Source organism: Pavona decussata, unplaced genomic scaffold, assembly GCF_977016875.1.
Source record: "Pavona decussata unplaced genomic scaffold, jaPavDecu1.1 SCAFFOLD_234, whole genome shotgun sequence".
Taxonomy (NCBI): domain Eukaryota; kingdom Metazoa; phylum Cnidaria; class Anthozoa; order Scleractinia; family Agariciidae; genus Pavona; species Pavona decussata.
Genome location: NW_028145639.1, coordinates 1641596 through 1667090, shown reverse-complemented (window position 1 = coordinate 1667090; position 25495 = coordinate 1641596). Strand labels below are relative to the sequence as shown.

Here is a 25495-nt window from a genome sequence, read left to right as displayed (position 1 = left end):
TAACAAGAAGCCAGAGCTACAACAAGCTAATCTCGGACAATTGTAATGAAAAATTAAGACCCCCCCCCCCCCCCCCCCTCTCCCCTCAATTTCAATGATAGAAAAATGTTTTGCGCGCGTTTTTTTTTTTTTTTTTTGAGGGGAGGGGGGTGGGGGGGAGAGACTTAATTTCGTTTTTTGTTCTGTTCAAAATTGCAGCCTTTACTTGTGCCGTGCACCTAATACAAAGACTCATAAAGCCTGGGGTACATGTGGAAATTCGCCACACGAGAAAGATTTCGAATGCCGACTATTTCTAGACGGGAAGCCGGTCCGTTGCGCTTCGGTCTATATTCCACTCACGCCTCGGGGAAAGAGAAGGGAGAATGTTTGGGCGCCGGTCCGCATAGGCGAGGCTTTGCCCTTAAAAGGGGTACCTTTAGTTTGCACCTCGTGGTATGCGAAAGAGTAGAGGAATTGAGCATCTTAGGCCCTTTTCACACTCTGTTTCAGACTACAATAGATGTCCCAGGGTCCTTGCCTGAAAAGGCCGTTTTTCAGACTTCTTGGCGCCCAAGGAGCAATCGTTTCCTCGTTCGTCATTTTAGCGCCCGCCATTTGGTTTGATGTATTGCAAGGAGACAGGGGAAGACTGAGCGCGGAAACTTACAAAATCCTGTTCAGACCAGTGCCTATGCCAAGCTTTTTGCTCGGGCACCAAAAAAAAAGCTTTATTCAGACTAGTTCCCGTGTACGAGAACCGAATCGGATCCGGGTAAGCTAGTGCAAACATGTTTGGCAGAAATTGAAAGGCACAACAGTGGTTTGCTTATCTTTTGAGGTAAAAGAAAGGCCGTATAATATTTTTTTATTATTATCTTTATGTGTGATAAGGGTTTCCATTTCACTAAATTAAAGGTCGTGAAAGTTCCGAAAGCCGATTAACGCTAATCCACGATTAAAAGTCAATCGAGGTTTTCATCTCACTCTTTGAAAATGGTTTTAAAGGCTAAATCTTAGCTAAAGGTAAAGAAAAGTCTAAGGTGAGGGAAAAAATCTTTTGGAAGAATATTTATTGATTTCTCACTAAACTCGGATTTTGAAGAACTGGGCCCAGTATGTGAAAGGGGTAAGGTGTAAAAACGTCGAACGGCGGAAACCTCCCGGAGTACGTATTCTACGACGGCTATTTCAAACAGTCCATAGGATGCTTGTATCAAAAATGTTTTCTATTTGGGTTTGGTGGGGGAAGGGGGGGGGGGGGTTGCAAAAGCTTATTTTCAGCGGAGCATAAATTTGGAATTTTAAATCAGTTTTAATTTACTTGTTTTTTCTTCACAGTATTAAAAAACGGTTGAATAAAAGGAAAATTCCCTTGACCTCAAGAGATAACTGATTGACTACTAAAAACATTTTTAAATCTCAGATTAGAGTTGATCATATTCAAGCAATAAAAAAATTTGAAAAGACATACAATCATTCATGATGCCTTAATAGTTATGCTCCTGTTGGAGTTATCTGGTGAGCGCAGCATGACTCATTCGTTTTCCATCTAACTTTCCACATTTCTGCTAATATCTTCATAATAATTTACAGCTCACAAAATAGTTTCTCCCTACAATATATTAGCTTGCTTCATTTAAAATAACGTTAGTCAGAATGCTTGTATGTTACACAGATCAATAAATTAGCCAAATTAAATATTTTAAGAATGCGTTGAAATCATGTAATATGTACACATGAGCCATTAATTTTTAGCTGCATGATTACTTAGTCAACAATTTTCAGCGCTATTAAAATTTAAAAGGATTGTGCAACCTTAACACTTTAAGCCCTAACAGTGATCAGTATCAAATTTCTCCTAGCTTGTAATATCAATGCTTATTAAACCCCTGAGGTCATGAGAATTAAGGATATCATCACCCAAGGGGAATTTTCTTGATATTGTAATAACTTAGAACTCCACAGTACTTTTATTTTATGAGAAAAGTATGGGGACAAGAAAGGAGAACAAAAATAAGGGAAGAATAAAGAAAGGTTTTTGGGAGGACTGCAATGATGAAGAACTGTTTTGAGTTTCTTCTTCTTTCTCGACAATTTAAAAATTCCTAGGGGAGCATGCCCCCAGATAGTGCTTTCAGCGTTCGGAAATCTTGCGTAAATCGCAAAATAAAAAATCTTCCCATAACAAACTCTGTAGATAATAAATCACCCCAGCTTTCTAGGTTCCCCTGGAAACGTCCTGGTGGCTTTTCGTCTGCCCCCTTACAGTTTATGAAAATTACTGACGAAAGTCCACTCCTCACTAGGCTTCAGTTACAGTTAAAAAATTCCCAACTTCCCGGGGCACGGAAAATATTCAGATGACGGGCGGTGGTCTAGCAGGCGTAATCGGGGAGGAGAAGGGGAGCTAGGAAAAGTAAGAGAAAAAAAGGCACTGGGGAGAAGGAAGTCTTCCGCATTCCTTCCCCCCCCCCTCCCCCCTTTTTTTCTCTCACTTTTTCTCGTTCCCCACCCCCTTCCTTCTTTCTGATTAGGCCAGCTATGCCACTCACTCTTTGAAAATGGTTTTAAAGGCTAAATCTTAGCTAAAGGTAAAGAAAAGTCTAAGGTGAGGGAAAAAATCTTTTGGAAGAATATTTATTGATTTCTCACTAAACTCGGATTTTGAAGAACTGGGCCCAGTATGTGAAAGGGGTAAGGTGTAAAAACGTCGAACGGCGGAAACCTCCCGGAGTACGTATTCTACGACGGCTATTTCAAACAGTCCATAGGATGCTTGTATCAAAAATGTTTTCTATTTGGGTTTGGTGGGGGAAGGGGGGGGGGGGGGGGGTTGCAAAAGCTTATTTTCAGCGGAGCATAAATTTGGAATTTTAAATCAGTTTTAATTTACTTGTTTTTTCTTCACAGTATTAAAAAACGGTTGAATAAAAGGAAAATTCCCTTGACCTCAAGAGATAACTGATTGACTACTAAAAACATTTTTAAATCTCAGATTAGAGTTGATCATATTCAAGCAATAAAAAAATTTGAAAAGACATACAATCATTCATGATGCCTTAATAGTTATGCTCCTGTTGGAGTTATCTGGTGAGCGCAGCATGACTCATTCGTTTTCCATCTAACTTTCCACATTTCTGCTAATATCTTCATAATAATTTACAGCTCACAAAATAGTTTCTCCCTACAATATATTAGCTTGCTTCATTTAAAATAACGTTAGTCAGAATGCTTGTATGTTACACAGATCAATAAATTAGCCAAATTAAATATTTTAAGAATGCGTTGAAATCATGTAATATGTACACATGAGCCATTAATTTTTAGCTGCATGATTACTTAGTCAACAATTTTCAGCGCTATTAAAATTTAAAAGGATTGTGCAACCTTAACACTTTAAGCCCTAACAGTGATCAGTATCAAATTTCTCCTAGCTTGTAATATCAATGCTTATTAAACCCCTGAGGTCATGAGAATTAAGGATATCATCACCCAAGGGGAATTTTCTTGATATTGTAATAACTTAGAACTCCACAGTACTTTTATTTTATGAGAAAAGTATGGGGACAAGAAAGGAGAACAAAAATAAGGGAAGAATAAAGAAAGGTTTTTGGGAGGACTGCAATGATGAAGAACTGTTTTGAGTTTCTTCTTCTTTCTCGACAATTTAAAAATTCCTAGGGGAGCATGCCCCCAGATAGTAGTGCTTTCAGCGTTCGGAAATCTTGCGTAAATCGCAAAATAAAAAATCTTCCCATAACAAACTCTGTAGATAATAAATCACCCCAGCTTTCTAGGTTCCCCTGGAAACGTCCTGGTGGCTTTTCGTCTGCCCCCTTACAGTTTATGAAAATTACTGACGAAAGTCCACTCCTCACTAGGCTTCAGTTACAGTTAAAAAATTCCCAACTTCCCGGGGCACGGAAAATATTCAGATGACGGGCGGTGGTCTAGCAGGCGTAATCGGGGAGGAGAAGGGGAGCTAGGAAAAGTAAGAGAAAAAAAGGCACTGGGGAGAAGGAAGTCTTCCGCATTCCTTCCCCCCCCCTCCCCCCTTTTTTTCTCTCACTTTTTCTCGTTCCCCACCCCCTTCCTTCTTTCTGATTAGGCCAGCTATGCCACTCACTCTTTGAAAATGGTTTTAAAGGCTAAATCTTAGCTAAAGGTAAAGAAAAGTCTAAGGTGAGGGAAAAAATCTTTTGGAAGAATATTTATTGATTTCTCACTAAACTCGGATTTTGAAGAACTGGGCCCAGTATGTGAAAGGGGTAAGGTGTAAAAACGTCGAACGGCGGAAACCTCCCGGAGTACGTATTCTACGACGGCTATTTCGAACAGTCCATAGGATGCTTGTATCAAAGATGTTTTCTATTTGGGTTTGGCGGGGGAGGGGGTTGCAAAAGCTTATTTTCAGCGGAGCATAAATTTTGAATTTTAAATCAGTTTTAATTTACTTGTCTTTTCTTCGCAGTATTAAAAAACGGTTGAATAAAAGGAAAATTCCCTTAACCTCAAGAGATCACTGATTGACTACTAAAAACATTTTTAAATCTCAGATTAGAGTTGATCATATTCAAGCAATAAAAAAATTTGAAAAGACATACAATCATTCATGATGCCTTAATAGTTATGCTCCTGTTGGAGTTTTTCATCTAACTTTCCACATTTCTGCTAATATCTTCATAATAATTTACAGCTCACAAAAATAGTTTCTCCCTACAATATATTAGCTTGCTCCATTTAAAATAATACAGATCAATAAATAAGCCAAGTTAAATATTTTAAGAAGTTGAAATCATGTAATATGTACCCACGAGCCATTAATTTTTAGCTGTATGATAGCTTAGTCAACAATGTTCAGCACTATTAAAATTTAAAAGGATTGTGCAACCTTAACCCTTTAAGCCCTAACAGTGATCAGTATCAAATTTCTCCTTGTAGTTGCAGTTGTGGCATTCACCCATGAAGTATATACCACCATGCGACTATGTCTTCAATTTTCCAGTCTATCACGTCCATTACTGAAAGACCGTTTGAGACTGGTATCTAAACAGTCAGATGTTTCAACGATTTTACCGTTTATTTTCCAGAGAAAACGCTCGCATTACGTTACGTTCACGTTGAATAAATTGCTTGCAGGCTGTACTTAAAAACAAATGATCAGCAAATGCACACGCGTAAAAAGCATATACGTACGAAAAGAGCGCAAAAATTGCCCACCGAGTGGAAACGCGACACTCGAAGGGGGAGGCAATAAGGCTTGTAATGTGTTTCACTCCTTTTACCAGTTATACTACCCCCAAGAATGATAGGGACTACTCAAAATAAAAAATAAATAAACCGGAAAAGTCCCATGGAAGATAGAACTTAGAACTTAAAGCAATATTAACTGATGACTGATTTCTATGAGGTATGAAGGCCTTTCATTTGAAAATCATCCAGCTTCAGCGCGCCTCGCACTCCTTCCAGCAGATGCTCACTTACTTGGTCACAGAGAACGATATGTTAACGTTATTAATGGATTGTGGCGTCAGTGGGAGATTGAAACGTTTGGCGACAAAGAATTACCTTAACCAATCTCGTATCGCGCATGCATGCACATATTGGTTATAACCGTAAACCGAAAGGAGATGCGGAATATGGAAGAATTCCTCAATTTGCGTTCCCCTTCTGTTTTAAGCCTTTCGCGAACCATGCCATACCATATCGTAGCCAGGGGAATGGGAAGAAGAGAGACCCTGGGAATGAGAAAGAACAGGATAAGTTTAAAAAAGGACAAGAAGTTGAGATGAAAATGTCATTTTTTATTTTTGAAAGCCGTGCACAGAAAATGTTTTGGTAAAACCTACCATGTACCTGTAATTGGCACAATTCAACGACCTGCTTTGCGTCGAAAACGTCTTTGACTGTACCTAATATGAGCAGTTGTCTTCTTCATGTCCAAATGATCAATCTTATCGTGTACATAATAGTTGTCGGCGTGCATAAGCGATATCAATTGCAGCGCTAGTTGCTGTAATGTTTCAATACTTTGATCGTGTATGTCCAGATAATCCAACACGTGATCATGCACGCAAAAAAATATGACACAACCTCGGAGACCAAGGCCCGGATAATGAGGGGGGAGGGGGGTTTAAAAAAGTGGAAAGCAGCCCTGTCTTTTCTTCTTAACTTTTCTTGGCCGAAATTTTTCCCGTCGGTTTCCGTTTCAAGTTCTCATCGCCCTAGCTTTCTGCCACATAGTACCCGACAATGAAAATGGCAGCGTGTACCGACTGTAAATCCAGCATCACCCTATAGTGTAAGGGGTTTGACCGGTTTATCACCCGAACTGACCGGTTTGACCAGTTTGAACCCGAGCTGAATAACACTTAATCTCGCACCCAGAGTCCTCTGGCTTTTTGGTCAGCAGGTGGTCGCCAGTAGAGACTCTGGGGAACTGGAATTTTATTTAATTTTTTTTTGATTGGCTGTCCCGTAACGGCTCGTAACGGCTTCCATTGTTTTACCGCAGAAAACCTGCGGTGATAGAATTCCAGTACCCCAGAGTCTCTACTGGCGACCACCCGCTGACCAAAAAGCCAGAGGACTCTGGGTACGAGATTGAATAACACTGAGTTAAATGAAACCGAGTAACGGTACACCTTACTCTCTGGGTTTACAATGCAGGTGATTTTCGCGGAAATTTTACGCGTTGCTGAGTAACCTGTAAAATATCCGAGCAAACTGTCAGTGAATCACAGGATAAGGTCCGACTTATGCGATCGATGTAGGAATCCACTATTCTTGTATTGGCTGAGTACTCCTAATAAAGAATGCTCAGGGTGTCTCGGAATATTGTTCAGCGTTGTGTGGTGTGTGTGGCCTATCCTATTTGAGCCCAAACCTCCATTAACTGATCAGTATCTACAGCGCTAGTTTCCGACAAAAAACTTCGCTCTGTCAATAGCCTTATAAAATCCAGCCAATAATAGTAAGCCAGAAAAACATGTTTCTGCCGTTTGACCATTGGCTATCCTCATACGCCTATTTGAGGTTGATAGTCACAGAGAAATTGGTTTATCTTTGAAGATTCGGCTTGAGACGGCAAGAACTTCATACGGTAGTTCCGATTAGAGCGGGCTAGCAATTTTTTTACTGTAGCCTGTGTGAGGTACATTTGATTTTTTTTTTTAAATCACCAGGTACACGCGCATAAAGAGAACAGTAATACTTATGACGCTTTAGATTCAACGAAACTCCAGCTATATTGAGCAGTTCCTGAATCTAACGTGCGCTTGTATTGGATGTTTTATTGTCACATGGTTGTGACTAAGCTCAAATGTACCCTGCACAGGCTAGGTAGCTTACAGCTGACAGCAGTCAAAATTGTAAAACGTGAATACGCGCATAAGCCCGGGGCACACTCGTGCGAGATAATATAAGCACAAGCATTAAAAAAGTGCGTCAGTGTGAGTGATTGTGAATTAGCGTTAGACTTGCAGCCATTTAGATTTTACTTGAATGTGCTTATCTCACCGGTTTCCACTTTCCTTCCTAGAAAACACAGGAAATGAGATTTCTGAACTCAACGATTTAAAAGTTTCCTAGGGGAGCATGCCCCCAGATAGTGCGTTCTGCGTTCGGAAATCTTGCGTACATCGCAAAATAAAAAAATCTTGCAATACCGAAAGGATAATACTGAATACATCAAAGTTTAATCACACGTGTCTAGCTATGAACTACATGTGTTCATATGATATATTACTGCGTAACAAACTCAGGCTGTAGATAATGAATCACCCCAGCTTCCTAGGGGAACCTGGAAACGTGCCTGGTGGATTTTTTTCTGCCCCCTTACAGTTTCTGAAAAATTGGTTACGAAAGTCTACTCCTCACTAGGCTTCAGTTACAGTTAACAAATTCCCCACTACCCGGGGCACGGAAAATATTCAGATGACGGGGGTGGTCTAGCAAGCGTAATCGGGGAGGAGAGGGGAGCGAAGAAAGGTGAGAGAAAAAAGAGGCACTGGGGAGAGGAAAGTCCTTTGCAGTCCCTCCTTTTTTTCTCTCACTTTTTCTCGTTCCTCATCCCCCTCCTTCTCTCTGATAAGGCCAGCTATGCCGGCTAGGGTGGCTTCAGTTTTGAATTGATGGACGCACTAAGCGGCTATAAAGGTATCAAAGAAAGCAATGTCCAAAGAAAAATGCAGATGCTACCCCGGCATCATTTCGAAATAAACGCTAATAACACAACGCTTGAAAATTGGTACTTGGAAGAATAATCACTTTTGTTGTTGCTTGGGTCAGGTCATATTAATTGCAATGGTTTCTAATACTACAGAACTAAGCAAAACACTCCCTTTGTGTAACTCAAAAAATTAAAACAGGAGGCAGGAAAATATACTTTAAAGTTAATGATTGCCATCCTGTGTTGAAGCAGGTAATTTGTCACGAAAATCGTGTTTTCCCGACTGACAGGATTCTGATTTTGCAAGAATATTACGAAAACTTCTCTCGATTGATACACGAGATTGTTTTGGAAGGGTATGCCTTGATGTATGTGTCCTTCAAAACATTATACCGGACAAATGTACTCTATGGCCTCTCTGTTTGCTTGCTGTTTTACAAGGCTGTACCAGGAACAGAAAAACAGAGCCTATGGAACAAAAGACTGTTTTGCAATCAGTAATAGAGACCTTTAGATTCTAATACGAGTACGAGTACGACTACGAGTTTCTCCAATAAACAAAGAGTGCGCGCGCGTGAAGCAGTGTCATTTTGGCGGGAAAACGAGATAGCTGTCGTCATTTTGCTAAGAGTTTTTGTAAGAATCTCGTAGTGGCGGAAACGAGTCCTCAAAACGTAGGTGATCTCGTCTTTTTGGAAACACGAAAGGGCTTAACTATCATCATTCAAGCCAACTGCGTCAAGTTCGTCGCTCGTAAAGAGTGAAATGAAACTTTCTGTGATATACCTGTTCTTAGTACTTCGCTAAAAACTCGAAGTCAAATCTCGTAGTCGTACTTGTACTGGTTCTAGAATCTAAAGGTCTCTAATATCCTTCTACCGACGTTCTTCAGTAGCTGGTCTGTGTTGCAGCAACTGATCTAGCAAAGACTTCCGCTTTTCCTCAATGATCGGGTCTCCATACAGGTTTAAATTTAGGTAGGTTACTTCACAGCTGCTTTAGTGCTTCGCGTAGACTGGCAGCACCGACATCAGTGATCTGATTATTATTCAGAGTTAGTGTGGTTACTTTGCAGCTTGGCTGTTTTAGGGCTTCACATAGACTGGCAGCACCGACATCAGTGATCTGATTATTATTCAGAGTTAGTGTGGTTACTTTGCAGCTTGGCTGTTTTAGGGCTTCACATAGACTTACAACACCGGCATCAGTGATGCTATTTCCAACCAGACCAAGCGTGGTTACTTGGCAGCTTGGCTGTTTTAGTGCTTCACACAGACTGACAATACCGGCATCACCGATGCAATTACCACCCACACCTAGTGTGGTTACTTTGCAGCTTGGCTCTTTTAGTGCTTCACACAGACTGACAACACCGGTATTAGTGAGAAAATTACACCACAGAACAAGACCGCTTAACGTTTTAGACAGTAATCTTCGAATACAATCTGGACATTCACGATTCAGTCGACAATATAGCAGGATTAGCTCGGTGATAGGACAAAAAACATTTTCTAATGATGCAGAGATCCGTGTTAATCCAGATGTCGATATCCTGCTGGATTCAATGATTAATTCCTTGATGGTGGAAATGGAGGGCTGTTCAGACAATGTCATTTCCGAGTTAGCAATTCCTACTCCTTTGCCGCTGATAAATGGCAGCTGTCTGGACGGCAATGTTTGCTGTCTTGTGCTGGGTTCCTCTTCATTCAGTGCACTGAGTATATCGAGAAAAAACGATATGGCAATACAGTCCACGTCAGTTATGTCCCAAAACCAAATCATTCCACCACGAACAGGGTGTTGACGGTAGTAATCTTTAGCGAATTCCTTGTCCTGATATTCATAGAGACATTTTCCTTGAAGAAGATGTTGATTCCGCTTACTACACGTGTTTGGAGAAAGTTGTTCAAGCAACTTTTCCATAAGCTCGCTATCTTTTTCTTTTGACAGAATACCAGCCATGAACTGCATGACCATTGTGGATACGGTTTTTCCTAGAGGAATTTCCCTCTTCTTTACAAACCAATGAGCAGCTAAATATTCATGAAGAGTTAAGTGAGTAAAACAAAAATGTTTTGTTGTTTGAGAAAAAGACACTCTGAAAGGAGGACCACAATGAAGAATGCCACTTTTTTTCAGGCTTTCAACTTCCTCTGAATTGAACTTTTTCATCAGTTCTTCCTCGCTAAAAAGGAACTTTTTCTCCAAGAGCAACTCAGCTGCAAACTTTGACAGTTTAACCAGAAAGGTTTCGTCAAAATGAGAAACTTCGTTTTTGTCATGTTTTTCTCTGAAAATGTTAAAAACTTCAAAATAGAGATCACTTGCTGAGATGGGTAGATCTTCAGTGCTGTTTGATTTCTGTAGAACGTACTCCATGTATGAACACATCAGAGCACAAAGCACGGGGATATGAGCAAAACTGATGAGATTCTCGTTCTTCGTGATATGCTCAAGTACAGTGTTTTTCATGATTTCGTTCTGTCGGAAATACTTCCGAATGTATTCTCTCACCTCTTGTTGAGAAAATCCCGTAATTTCCACAGTCCGATCGAAGCCCATTCCACTGATTTTGTCAGTTTCGTCAGGTCTTGACGTTATCAAAACAGAGGCCTTTCCTAAAATTTTTCCTCTCATTAGTTTGGCACAGAGTGCAGCTACTGACATTTTCTTTCGACAGCTATTTGGATACCTTTCATGCTCATCACCAGTGATTTTAGCTTGTTCGGAAAATTCGTCCAAACCGTCGAGGATAATTAAAACTTCTTCAGGGTGATTAAGAATGTATTCGAAAACCTCGTCGCTGATATTTGATTGGTCATCTAATATTACAGAGCAGTTTAAGAGTTCTTGCAAAGTTAAAGTCTCTCCCTTTAGTAAATTCAACTGACGAAACGTCAACAGGTACGCAAACTTAAAATTGGGCAATTGCGCGTTTGTTGGTGACAGAAACAACTTATCTGTTGCCCAATCTCGAAAAAGCTTTTGACAAAACAAAGTCTTTCCGATTCCTGCTTTTCCAGTGACAAGGATAGATTTGGGAGTCTCTTCTTCATCGGTGGTGCGAGTAAACAATTCTTGACAGTGTTTGACTCGAACGCCACTCACTTGACCATACCGCTTCAGATGTGCCCCTCTTTCGGCATCTCCGTCTTTAATAGGCTTGCGTCCATGTTGCATGACAAGATTAGTAAATATGTCATCTGTTTTCATCTCTTTGAAGTCTAACAGGTTGGGCTGAAACACTGTTTGTCTTTCTGTTGACGCTTTCAAGGTTGCTGAGTAGGCATCAACGTCTGAAAAACAAAATAAAAGCAATTTACTTCAACAGAATAAAATGGTTCAATTGTTTAAAGCATGCGTGCGTGCGTTCTGTTTAATTTACAGAACTATATTCATCCATCAAAAGGATTTATAAACCAACTATTTGTGTGGTCTCTTCTTGAGAGAGCATCTCTGTATCGAATACAAATAATTTTCACCCGGGTAAAAACTTCGTTATTGTATTACAGTATGAAAGCCAAACTTAATCTACCCATTGGATAAATTTCTGTTTGCAAAGTTATTACTTTCCACCCTGTGATCATCGGCGCATTACCAAAATTGTTTCGGAGGACTGCAGTTAATTTGCCCGAATGAAACTTGTTGGTCGATGGTGCATGAAAAACAATTTGTCGATATTTTAGTGATTGCTCGTCTAATATTGAGGTACAGTTTAAGATTTCTTTCGAAGCAAAAGCCAAGAGTCTCTTTGTCTAGCACATTCAATTGACGAAATGTCAGCAAATACGCAAACTTAACGTTAGTGTTTTTCGTGTTTGTTGGTGACAAAAATAACTCTGTCACAATTGGCCCAATCCCGAATAATTTTTTTCCAAAAAAGGCTTTTGCCGATCCTTGCCTTTCTGGTAAGCATAATAGATTTCGGATTCTCCTCCTTATAGGTGGTGTAAGTAAATAATTCTTGACACTCCAGTGTTCAGCTCGATCATGACTAAAACACCACACATACATACGGGTAACATACGGGTAACATACGAGTAACATACGGAACATACGGATACATACGAATACATACGACTAACATACGACTAACAAACGAGTAACATACGAGTAACATACGGATACATACGACTAACATACGGATACATACGAATACATACGAGTAATACGAATGTTTTTCTCAAAAAGGAAGCTCTAATTATAAGCCTTACAGGCATTTTCACGTCAGCAAACACGTACCCGGTCCAATTTGAAAGGGGGTGGGGGGGGGGGGTGATGGTGATCGCCCCCACAAGGCTTAAATTTAGTCACAGTAAAATAAATTCACATGGAGTGCAAAACCATTAGCTTGCGCTACAAGATGACAATATATTTCGCATGGCGCTGACGTCGTATGACGTCAGCCAATCCGCCATCTTGATTTCACTATTTCACCTTAGTTGGTTATGAGAAATGGCAAAAAATCAGTGCAAAATCAAGCCAGAAAGCTTAAATGTAAAAATGTACATGTAAATAAGTCGTTTTTTGGGAACAGTTGACACATTAAAAAATTCCGCACATCGGATTACCTGGCATGACCCAAGGCCACCAGTTTAATATCAAATATCTTTGCTCTTGTAACGCAATCTTTCCTTAGTCGGGGAAGTAATGCGGGACGAGTAAATATCAAATATTTTTTGCTCTCTCATATTATCAAAAAAAATAAAAATAAAAATTTACTCCTATGAATTTTACTCGTATTTTTTCGTATTTTATTACTCGTATGTATCCGTATGTTACTCGTATGTTAGTCGTATGTATCCGTATGTTACTCGTTTGTTAGTCGTATGTTAGTCGTATGTATTCGTATGTATCCGTATGTTCCGTATGTTACCCGTATGTTAGTCGTATGTACTTGTGTGGTGTTTTAGCCATGATCGTTCAACTCGAGTTCTGCTAGCTTTCCACATACTGCCTCAGACGCTCCCTTCTTTCAGCGTCTCGGTCTGTTATAGGCTTGTGCCCACGTTGTATGGCAAGATTAGTAAATATTTTATCTATTTTCGTGCTTGCGACAATAGTTTAAGCTGGAATTCGGTTTATCTTTTTATTATTGCTCTTGAAGCTATTGAGTAGGTATTAACTACAAAAAAAGCAAAAAGATGTACTTCAACACAATGAAAAAAGGGGTCAATTATAATTAAATAAGTGAATAATTTGAAACATGTGTATACGCCTTCTGTTTTGAAGAGAATTGTATCTGGCTAACCACTTGGGCCTCTTTTGTTTGCAGCAAGCCTCGAAAATTTACATATTTGATCGATGTCCAGCAACAAACTGTAAAAGGCTTACAGAAAAAACATCTCCAAAAACAAACAAAAATAACATTCAAAGAAAAATCTTGTCATTCGTAGACTGCTGACATGTAACATTATTTAACGATAGATTTCTGGCCACTTGCTTGAGGGCCCTTTCCATCAGCGGATCTTTCGTTTAGGGTGACATTTACAAAAGACGAAAAAATCTCAAAAAGAATCAACTACTCGGTAATTAACAGATTTGGGACGGTCTTTAGCTTCTAAAATGCAAGTTGAGTTTTTGTAAGTCTTCAGCCTGAGGGGTGATGGTAGGTAGAAAGTGTCTGCGCTGACGTAAAATATTCACAACTGATATACAGTATATAAATAAAAGGTCTATAAAAGAAAACACCACTAACCCTTGCGACATTTAAGGGAACGAATCTTGTAAAAGCTTGTATAATGATTAAATTGCTCATGAGATTTGATATTTCCGTGGTAACAAAACCTTTTTCAGGCGACCGTGAAGAAGACATGAGGACTTCAAGCAACGGCAACGCGAAAGAAAACGTCACTTGAAAACATATATGTTACTTGCACTCCTTCACGATTATTCCAATTCGTTCAACTTGTACAACGTAGCCGAACTACCCTGGAAAAAAATTAAAATTTGCCGTGGTGTGCTCACATTCTCCACAAAACCTTGAATCTAGTGATTTCACGTTGTTGTTTTTCCGAGAACGACGAGGAAATTTACCAAAATTTGTAACGCACATGCAGGGTCACTATCCTGCTAATTAAATTCTATTGTTTTATGACGTTCCCGTTGTCCAATAGCGTAATTCTAATCATTGACGTTACGTCAAAGATCCACCTAGCAGACCTCAAATAAAACAGTTTCGGACCTACTGTAGACCCTCCAAGTCTCATTGAAATTACCCAGTAATTACCCAGCACCTTCCCCCACCTCCCCTCCCCCCTCCCCCCTTTACTCAGAAAAAGACCGAGACAAGTGATATCGTCAACAAGCTGCAAATGTTTCACATACATTATTTTGATTTGTTGTTTTCGGTTTCTTTATTTGTTTTTTTAGCTTTGTTTTTGCTTTTTCAGGGTTTGTTTTTCTTCTGGGGTGATCAGTCAAACAACTCGAAACAGAGAATAAAGACATCACTAACACCAAAAGCGTAGTTTTGGTCTTCTGCTGACTTGGCCTGTACTTACCTACTAGACAGATTGCATCATTGTTGTCCGGTATAAATATGTATCCCAGCAGTTGCTCTAGAAGTGGTTTCCTTGTTAAGCCTAAGTGAATAAGTGTCAGCATACAGAAAGCAACGGAAATGGCCATAATCACAATAATGTAAATGTTCAGTTTTGTTTTCTCTTTGTATCGTAGGTCACTGCATATGATCCTCTGAAAAGATGACGCTTGGCTTGCTGCAATCAATGTTGTATTTTCTTGAGCGCACCGATAAGTCGCTGGAAACTCGACGGTCTGGAAACTAAAGAAAAGTACCATCATAACAACGAGAACAGCAAGCTGAAAACAGACGTGGCAGACAAATATCGACATAAACCTCCTCGACTGGCGTTTTTTCCTTAACAAGTTTCGCTCTCTTCCGATTCGCCGTACAATCGAGGCACCCGTAAGAATGAAGACTAACCAGAGAAACCCCAATGCACCATAGGTAATACCAGCAAAGTCCAGTGGCGTTAATAGCGGGCTCAATGTAGAAACGTAGTGGTCATAGCAACGTTGTCTGGCGTAATTACTTGGTTTGGGCTCACAATTGAAAGTTGATTCGTCTTTATCGAGGTAGTCTTTTAGAAAACCAATTATTAAAGGCCAGGAAAACAGATAAACAAAGAAATGAATGCCGCCAATAATGGTCTGGGATCTGAGCGCCAGTTCATATAGCTTATCCATCGAATCTAAGAGAGAGAGGGAGAGAGAAACAGTTAAAAAAAGGTTATTGATATCTTCTTCCTACCCCCAACGAAACCGACCTTTTTTCCCGTTATCTGGAAGGGAAAAGGGAGATAATTGTTCTCTTACTGCACCTGTTCAGTTAAATAGACAGCCATTAGACCTGAAAGTGCCTACTAGACTCTTAAAGAGATTAGACTTCCAGAAAGTATGACAACTAGTTGGTGTAGTTTCTAGGAATGAGTATAGAGTAGGTTTGAATGGATTCGATTTGTTTGAATTGTTCAATTGATAAAACCTAACATTATTGCGTCGACGAAGGAGACGCTCCCTAATCGAGTCGTCCCAATACTGTCCATCATGCCCAGCGCGCGTGTTCCTTAGCGCGAGAAATCGAGAAAATAGGTTGTATGTCGGTGCAAAATCGCACCGTCACAATAGCATTATGAATATGACAGTCCATCACGCCTAGCGCGTTTCGTACCCGGTGCCTACCGCTGTAAATGTTCCTGAGCGCGAGTAATCGAGAAAAGAGGTTGTATATCGGATACGATTGATATAAAAATAGATATAATAATGTTTGAAAAAAAACACACACACACACGCGCGCGCGCGCGCGTTTCGGGTATATAACCCTTTCCCAGTGTGGAGAAAACCGCTTCTCGTACTTAGAACCTACTTCTGTGCACATGCATGTTATTAAGCGCGAGAAATCGAGAAAAGAGGTTGTGTATCGGATGTGATTGTTATAAAAATAAATATCAAAAGGTGTCAAAAATGGTTTTAAAAAACATAGACGTTTCTTCAGTGTGGTCATGTCATGCATCTCCGAGGAACTTTTCTTTCACCGTTCATTATAAAAACGTAACAATAGCATCTTGACGTCCCGCGCGCGTTTCGTACCGTTCCTCGTGGTTTCGCTGCGAAAAGTACAAAACGAAAAGTACAAGACAAGGTAAGATCCTTTTCTTTTTGAAAGATCCGCCGCATCCTTGGTAGGATGTCCTATAAACACCTGGGACTGGTAGCATAAAACGTTTCTAACGGCTGTTGACAATTGTTCTCAGACAATAACCTAATGTTTTGCAACTATACTTACAGGTTCCTTTAATCTTAACATGATTAATGCAACCCAGTAGGGTGCCTAAGGGCCTAAGTCGACGCACTATAATCTTCGATTACTACTAGTTTTATAAATACTACCAGGAGCCGATACTACCTTAGAAGTCGGCAAAATGGGCTCATTAATGACGTCACATGACATAGTGCTGCGTCATGAATTCTAATCAGACGACATACTAGAACTACCATCCTGGGTCCAGTTGCTTAAAGCATGGTCAGCGCTAACCCGGGTTAAATGCCATGACAACCTCTAGGTTTTAATACCTCTTTACCAATGGTTAGCGCTAACCATGCTTCGAGCAACTCAGGCCTGGATTTATTCGGAATTTTACCACAATTGTTTCGAATCCCGCAATCTGATTGGCTAATTTTCCGTTGTCGATAAGAGTCGAGACAACGCTGCTCGCGTCAATCAGCAGGCGGAAATTTTGACAGTTATTGCAAAAATTTTCTTTGACGTTGATATTGTGGTAAAAAACAAATCGAATGTGGTTTAGCGTTGTCTGCACTCTTAACGACAACTATATTCGTCATCACAGTTGTCAAAATTTGATGTGGACTCACTCGGCTGCGCCTTGTAAGTCCACAATCACGAATATCGTTGTCAAATATCGTTGTCGATAACAGTGCAGACAACGCTAAACCACATTCAATTTGTTAATTTCCCAAATTGTCAGGAAAAAAATAGGTATTGACTAAAGGTAATTACATAAACATGTCAGAAATAAAACTATAATTCAAATTACTGGTGAAAGTCATCGCTGCCGTGTGGCTTGTCGGTACGGCAACATCCAGAGGCTGGACGAAGGCAAGTATCCAGTTTAAGAGCATCCTCGGGACTCTCTCATACGCAGAGGTTCGATGGGGTGTTATGTATATCCGCTGAACGAGGTGAGTGCAGGCGCAAAAGCTGAGGGCTCCGGCCGGGTTGCCGCCGGACCTCCCGCCGTCGCCTTTCACGGAATTTTACGCCTGCACTCACTTTTCTCAGCGGAGCTACTGCTGAGGAGAGAGATAACGGACTTGTTTACGAAAAAACTCGGTACACACAAAGAACTGTTGAAGTGTGAAATATAGCACTAATCGCTGACAGACTTTCCTACGAATGCTGGCATATTGTAAAATACAAAGTGGAGTTGGATTTGTTAAAAAATATGGAGTGAAGCGGATTTGTTAAAATATAGACTTGTTAAACATGCTATTAAATTCTAAAATGTGGATTTGTAAAATATGGAGTGGGATTGTAGGATTAGTGTTTAGACAACCATAACATCTTCAATTAAAAGACTCACTTATCCCTATGTTGGTGACACTGCGAAAAGTCCTTACATTTATGAAATTAAAATCGGCCGGAATCTGTACTCGTCGATGTTCTTTACGGTTGCTGTTGTTCAACGAAGCAGTGCAGATATCATAACAATAAGAGGCAGATTCTTTTAGCGTATGAGTTTGCTGTAATTAACATAAATATGTTATTTTTTTGCTTAACTTCATAACGGAAATTTTGTCTGTGGCATGCAAATGCGAGTAAGAAATTTTCATCTGTATGTTGAGCACCAAAGCAAGGTTAATTTCTTTCCAACGATCTTAGACCAAATGTAAAAGATCTTTTCGGTTTTAAAACTCAAAAGGTTAATTCCATACATCAAAGGGGCTGTTTACATGGAGGGAGGAAGATCCTAGCACTAGGAAGATCCCAGAAGGCGAAACAACTTTCTGTTTAGTAAACATGCAGAAATTTCGGTCGGGGTGTTTACTAAGTGGAGAAGGAAAAGCAAAAAAATTCTCTGCCTGTAGCAGTTGAACGCCCGGCTGCGCCATGTTTGTTTGTTTGTTTTTGTTCCTAGTACTAGGATCTTCCTAGGGAAGGTAGTTTACATGGTGCAAAGATCTTCCTAATGCTAGGATCTTCCTATCTCTCATCTAGGAAGTTTCTATCTCTATAGGAAGATCCTAGCGCTAGGGCCAAGTACAACTTTTTGCATGTAAACTAAATGTAGAAAACAAATGGCGCTAGGTTGATCCGCCTTCAAGGATCTTCCTCCCTCCATGTAAACAGCCCCCAAGAACCTTTTTCCCAAAAAGTCAATTTGTTGCCGACTTTAGATACGCAGTCGACCATGACTTATCATCAACATATTTCCCGGGCATATCAGTCGAAGAGCATCTGTTCCTATTCTCGTTACAAGGGTGTTAGCTTAAAGGTCCTTAAAACCGATTTCGCCGACCTCTTGCATCTGAACTATACAGAACAGAACTATAGCCGGATTGTCTACTATACACTGACTATACACATGGCCAAGTGCTCGCAAACAGCTGGCATGTGAAGCGGTCTCGTTAAAATTGCATGGTTGATCCGCGCATTAAGTATTGTCAGTGTCAAGAAGCCGAGCCTATTAACAATGAACACTGAACTGAAACAAGAATTGAAGCTGTCACCAGTTTAAACTCGGGCCATATTTGACCGCGTGGTGCGTAAGCCTACGATCGTATATAATATATAAAGTGAAAGGATGTAAGAGCTCCTTGAATAGGCGAACACAGTTTCTTGTGTACCTTTCAAGCATTCTTCAAATGTTTTTGTTATAGAACAGTGAACTATATCAAATACACAGAAATCGTCAAAACGTTTCTGCTGAAAAAGAACGTAGGATTGATAGGACCCAAATAAATTAAAGTTAATCAGCTTTGTTGCGATATTTCAGCAATATTGTGTGACAGTGATTGTGTTATGTGACTTCCGTTTCCGGTATTTTGATAAGACAATAGAATCGAGTTATTTGTATCATATCAATTGTCGCTAGGGGTGTGTCGCGCGTGGGTACATACAAAAGGATCAGATAAACAATGTAATTTTACTAGAGACTTGAGATTTGAGACTAGTTACTAGAGTGGGAAATTGTGCTGTAATAATTCAAGGATATTAAATCGTGAAGTTTGCGAACACTGGCTGATACTGACTTAAGGCATTCGCAACACAGTGGCACCTCCGACGGGACTCGTCTGGAAATGGAGAAACTAAAAGAAGACTTAAAAGGTAAACGTAACCTTCTGTTGTTTACATTGGGTAAATCGGAGAGCGTCCTTGGAACGGGAAATGTACAAACTATCAAACGCCATCGGGAGGCGCTTAGTTCTATCGCTGACCAGATCGACGCTTTAAAGCTACAAGTAGTCGAAGAGATGTTCAAATCTAGTGATTCAGAAGAAAATATCGGAGACTGGAGCGACGAAATTGAGAAGCAAATCGGCGAAGTTGACACTCGTGTAACTTATATTAATGAGCGCTTGGCTAGCTTAAAATTAGAACAAGACACTAAAACACAAGAGAGCGAGAAGGAGATTAAGGCGAGGGATCGCGAAGAGCAGCTGCGATTTGAACGCGCGCAACTAGAACAAAAACTGGAGTATGAACAGAAAATTGAAGAAGCAAAGAAGAATTACACAACAAAGAGCGAAGCTAAAGCCAGCCCCGCCCCCAGCGAGGGAGTGCGCACGAAATTACCTAAGCTAACTATCACTAAGTTCAACGGTACTCATACAGATTGGCTCCGTTTTTGGAACATTTACGAAGCAGAAATCGATAAATGCAGCAACATGGCGGCGGTGACGAAATTCGCTTATCTTAAGGATCTGCTAGAGCCTAAAGTAAGAGCGGGGATAGATGGCCTCCCATTCTCAAGCGAGGGGTATGAACGGGCCAAGAACATTCTTAAGGACAAGTATGGGAAAATGTCAGAGATAGTAAATGGATACGTCCAGAACATAATGGGGTTACCAGTAATCAGCGGCGCAAACCCAGCGAAAATCAATCAATTTTATGAAGCGCTCTCCTTCAATGTTCAAGCTCTCGAGACACTGGGCAAACTAAGAGAAGTTAATGGTTATGTTCGCATGTCAATCGACAAACTACCAGGGATTCGAGGCGATTTGGTCCGAATGGACGAAAACTGGAAAGAGTGGGATTTCCCGAAGTTTGTTTACGCTTTGCAAGGATGGACAGAACGAAATCCTGTGTGTACAATGAGATCAAGTGACAAGCCCTGGCGTGACTCCAATGCTTTCAACACCCAATTAGATGACGCGCGCCCTCCTCGTGCCAGTGGATGTGTTTATTGCGACAGCACTGATCACAAGCCACACGAATGCACCAAAGTTCCTGATCCAAACGAGAGAAGAAAGTTCTTTCTGAGAAAGCGCCTCTGCTTTAACTGTGCTGGTGATGATCACAGGGTGTCGGAATGCAGAAGCAAGAAGACGTGTTTATTTTGCAAAAGAAGACACCACACCTCCATCTGTGACAGAGGAAACACAGACAACTCCATGACAGCTACGCAAATCGGCGATGGTCCTGTTGTGTACCCAGTGGTTGTTGTGGAAGTCGCAGGAATTAAATGTCGTGCACTTTTAGATTCAGGAGCAGGAAGTTCTTACGCTTCGGCTGCACTTCTCGATAGAATTAGAGCGAAACCGCATCATTCTGGGCTGCGCAAGATTGAGATGATGCTGGGCGCGACCAGTCGAGTGATGGAAGTCTATCGCATCAAACTTAACTCAGTGAAGGGAAACTTTGAGATGGAAGCAGAAGTCACTAAAGTAGAGAAACCCCACCTCATGCTGATAGACAACCCTCGGTACAAGAAGCTCGTAGAGAAACACCCTCACCTAAAGGGCGTGTCAATGGATGACAACGATGAGAGACCCCGCCTACCCGTGCACCTCATCCTAGGGAACAGTGAGTGCCCCAGAATCAGTACTACCGAACTTCAGCGAGTAGGAGGAGAATGGGATCCCGTAGCGAATTACACTAAGTTGGGGTGGACCATCACCTCGCCGGGCAAAGAAGTGGACACTACCAGTATGCTCCTCACACAAACGTCAAGAGTCGACTATGAAGATCTCTGCAAATTGGATGTTCTCGGGTTGGCAGACTCACCTTCAGGGGATCAGAGCGTGGTTTATGATGAATTCAAGGAGCAGCTGCGAAGGAGTGAAGAAGGGTGGTACGAAACCGGCCTCCCATGGAAAGGAGACCACCCTCCCTTGCCAACCAACAAAGACGGGAGCCTACGCAGACTGGCTAGCCTTGTACGGAAACTGGAAAAGACCAACACCCTCAACGATTACAACGCAGTGATCCAGGAGCAGTTAGCACTAGGGATAGTTGAGCGCGCCCCAAACACTGTTGAAGGAAGAGAGTTCTATATTCCGCACAAGGGCGTCGTGCGTGAGACAGCAGAAAGTACGAAGCTGAGAATTGTATACGATGCCTCCGCACGGGCCTGGAACGGCGCGCCATCACTTAATGAATGCCTAAACACCGGTCCGCCACTGCAGAACAAACTTTGGAGCGTGTTAGTTCGTGGACGATTCAACCCAGTTGCTGTTACTGGAGACATCAAGAAGGCCTTCTTGCAAGTTCGAATCAAATCTGAAGAAAGAGATGCGCTCAGGTTTCACTGGTTGAAGGACATAGAGAAGAAAGAAGTTGAGACACTGCGTTTTACAAGAGCGCTGTTCGGATTGGCCCCTTCACCCTTCCTGTTAGCGGGAGTAATTGACCAACACTTGGACACATGGAGCGAGAAGCGTCCTGATATCGTGAGCGAAATAAAGAAGAACCTATACGTCGATGATCTAATCAGTGGGGGAACCTCAATTGCCAAGGCCAGAGAAAACAAGACGGCAGCCACAGAGATTTTCGCTGACGCTGCCTTTGAACTGCACAAGTGGCATTCTAACGTGCCTGAGCTAGAATCCGCTGAAACGGAACAGAATGCCGGAGAACAAACGTTTGCTAAGCAACAGCTGGGAACACCAGAAGGAGGAGGTGGAGCGATACTCGGGCTGAAGTGGGACAAACGAAGAGATGTGCTAAGTGTCGCTGTGCCTGCTGAGAAAGCCGACAACACTAAGAGAGGAATTCTAGCCAAGGTAGCCAGGATTTACGATCCACTCGGAGTAGCGTCCCCCCTCACGCTATGTGGAAAGTTACTTTACCGAGACGCCTGCAACCTTAAGGTCGGGTGGGACGAGAAGCTGCCTCCTGACATTGCTACGAAGTGGGCCAAATGGGAATCGAGATTACCAGAGAGAGTCACATTCGAGAGGGCGCTGGTCAAGTACCAGGAACCAATCAACAGCATATCTATACATGTCTTTGGAGATGCAAGTGGACAGGGCGTAGCAGCAGGAGCGTTTACTGTCGTATCTCAACCCTCTGGCATCACACAAGGCATTGTCGCTGCTAAAGCTCGTTTGGCCAAACAGGGCCTTACCATACCGCGCCTGGAGTTGGTCGCCGGCCACATGGCAGCAAATCTGGCCACTAACGTAAGAGAAACTCTGGAAGGTTACCCAGTTGAAGAAGTTTACTGTTGGTCGGACAGTACAGTTGCGCTCCACTGGATTAGAGGAGAAGGCGAATACAAGCAATTTGTGTACAACCGGGTGCAAAGGATTCAAGAGAAGAATTGGATCACGTGGCGATACGTGCCCACTAAAGAGAATCCAGCTGACCTAGGGAGTCGTGGAGGCCATGTAGCACAAGACGACGACCTCTGGTGGCATGGTCCGAAATGGCTCTCAGACCCAAGTGCTTGGCCAGTTGATGTAACCACAACCGCGACAGCCGAAACTCTGGTAGAAGCAAAGACGGTACGAGAGATATTCAAGCTCGCTACCGACCATGAGGCAGATGAACTTGATGCAGTTCTACACAAGTATGGGTTCTGGCGCGTGCTGCGTATCAGCGGATGGGTCGCGAGATTTGTCCGTAACTCAAGGAGTCCACCCCGTGAGAGGAAAGCGGGACCACTGACCACTGAAGAACTGAACAATCAAAGAAGATTCTGGGAGAAGAGAGCACAGCTGGAAGGCGCGAAATCGGAGAACTACGAAAGAGATCGCCTGCAGCTCAACCTGCAGCTAAACGACGAGAATCTCCTTGAATGTCGGGGAAGGATACAAGGCGTCTATCCCGTGTATCTCCCAGATACAGCAGTCTACACCGAGAAATTTGTAGAAGAAGCTCATGAATCTACTCTACACGGCGGGACGCAGTTGACAATGGCTAAGGTACGAGAAGAGCACTGGGTCCCGCGCCTAAGGCGACTAGTGAAGCGCATCGTGAAAGGATGTCCAGGATGTAAACGATTCCAGGCAACAGCCCTTGCAGTACCACGCCCTGGACTACTGCCGCGAGATCGAACCGAAGGATCATCTCCCTTTCAAGTTGTGGGGGTTGACTATGCTGGGCCAATCAAGTTTAAAGCCACAGACAAGCGCGAAGGGAAGGCCTACCTTATCCTGTACGCCTGCAGTTTGACCAGAGCACTGTATCTAGACCTTGCAAGGAGCATGGAGACCAACGAGTTCCTGCTAAGCTTAAAGGGATTAATAGCAAGGCGCGGGAGGCCAAGTACGATCTACTCAGACAACGGTAGTACTTTCATTGGAGCAGCAGCATGGATGAAACAAGTGACGAACGACGAGAGGCTTAACGATTACCTAGCACGACACCAGATCGCATGGAAGTTCAATTTAAGCCGAGCTCCCTGGTGGGGAGGCCAGTTTGAGCGCATGGTGGGGCTGGTCAAGGTAGCTATGAGGAAAACTATCGGAAACGCCTACCTAACCTTTGACGAATTGAAAGAAGTCCTACTGGATGTGGAGATAGCGTTGAACGGCCGTCCACTGTCCTACGTCGAAGAAGACGCGCAGTTGCCAGTCTTAACACCAAACTCAATGCTCTACACCCAGCCAAATATTCTACCTGAAAGGGAGCCATATCACGAAGAAGACCAGCAACTCAGACAGCGAGCGAAATACCTGAGGAAGTGCAAAGACGCGATGTGGAACAGGTGGACTCGTGGGCTGCGAGAACGTCACGCCCTAAAGCATAAAGACGTCCCTTGTGGAGTTAAGAAAGGAGATGTGTGCATCATCAAAGATGAAAACAAGGATAGAAATAAGTGGAAACTTGGAATTGTGGAGGAGCTCATAACAGGTCCTGATGGCGTCGTAAGAGCTGTGAAGCTGCGCGCGGGGAGGAACCATCTGGAGCGAGCTGTACAGCCGTTGTACCCGCTAGAGCTGTCCTGTGACAGGTCTCAAGAAGCAGAGAGACCTCCTTTGAATGCTGAAGCGACCGTGTTCAGACCAAGGCGAGATGCTGCAGTTGCAGCTAGACTACGAGTCCAAGAGATTGCTGAACGTGACCAAGACGACTAGAAACTTTGTTTACACGAATACTGTTTTGTTTAGACCGTTAAAGAGAGGAACATTGATTTTATGATTTGAACATTGATTTCAGAATATAAGGTTTTAACGAAAGAAATTAGGAACTTTACTCGAACTGTATTTGCTTCCGTGACGGAAACAAATAGGGTAGTGTGTTGCGATATTTCAGCAATATTGTGTGACAGTGATTGTGTTATGTGACTTCCGTTTCCGGTATTTTGATAAGACAATAGAATCGAGTTATTTGTATCATATCAATTGTCGCTAGGGGTGTGTCGCGCGTGGGTACATACAAAAGGATCAGATAAACAATGTAATTTTACTAGAGACTTGAGATTTGAGACCAGTTACTAGAGTGAGAAATTGTGCTGTAATAATTCAAGGATATTAAATCGTGAAGTTTGCGAACACTGGCTGATACTGACTTAAGGCATTCGCAACAAAGCCTCTCGTCGTTCGTCACTTGTTTCATCCATGCTGCTGCTCCAATGAAAGTACTACCGTTGTCTGAGTAGATCGTACTTGGCCTCCCGCGCCTTGCTATTAATCCCTTTAAGCTTAGCAGGAACTCGTTGGTCTCCATGCTCCTTGCAAACTGCCACAAATGACGGGCAGGCGGCGGGAAGCGAAGAACGGCCAAGAAATCGATGATAAAGTGGAGTGGCCGTCGTTTACAAAAACTATTTTCTACAGTTTTAGATGTCAGTCGGATTAGAACGAGAATAGAAGCGAAATTTGCACCAACTGCCTTTATCTGCTGTTTTGCATCGC

The 25495-nt window shown here is 42.0% G+C and overlaps 3 protein-coding genes and 1 pseudogene across 4 annotated transcripts in view; 1 reads left to right on the top strand and 3 right to left on the bottom strand.

The window, feature by feature from the left end:
• LOC146458072 (uncharacterized) overlaps positions 1-25495 on the bottom strand; it is a 37784-nt gene that overhangs the window by 10473 nt on the left and 1816 nt on the right. The gene's annotated exons all lie outside the window — the stretch shown is intronic.
• LOC146458073 (uncharacterized) overlaps positions 1-25495 on the bottom strand; it is a 49512-nt pseudogene that overhangs the window by 23558 nt on the left and 459 nt on the right. The window contains exon 2 of the transcript XR_014858332.1: positions 14656-15366. The product of XR_014858332.1 is annotated as an uncharacterized LOC146458073 (transcript). The remainder of the gene's footprint in view (positions 1-14655; positions 15367-25495) is intronic.
• On the bottom strand, positions 7658-11448 carry LOC146458075 (NACHT, LRR and PYD domains-containing protein 1 homolog). Its single transcript, XM_085091303.1, has one exon. It carries the CDS (start codon positions 11363-11365, stop codon positions 9140-9142), a length of 2226 nt encoding a protein of 741 aa, XP_084947429.1. The 5' UTR covers positions 11366-11448; the 3' UTR covers positions 7658-9139.
• Positions 19260-25159, top strand: LOC146458074 (uncharacterized). Its single transcript, XM_085091307.1, has one exon. The coding sequence runs from the start codon at positions 19493-19495 to the stop codon at positions 24713-24715; it is 5223 nt and encodes a 1740-aa protein (XP_084947433.1). The 5' UTR covers positions 19260-19492; the 3' UTR covers positions 24716-25159.

Coding starts and splice junctions, on each gene's coding strand:
- LOC146458075 (XM_085091303.1), bottom strand. CDS start 11,365: ATGAAAACAGATGACATATTTACTAATCTTGTCATGCAACATGGACGC.
- LOC146458074 (XM_085091307.1), top strand. CDS start 19,493: ATGGAGAAACTAAAAGAAGACTTAAAAGGTAAACGTAACCTTCTGTTG.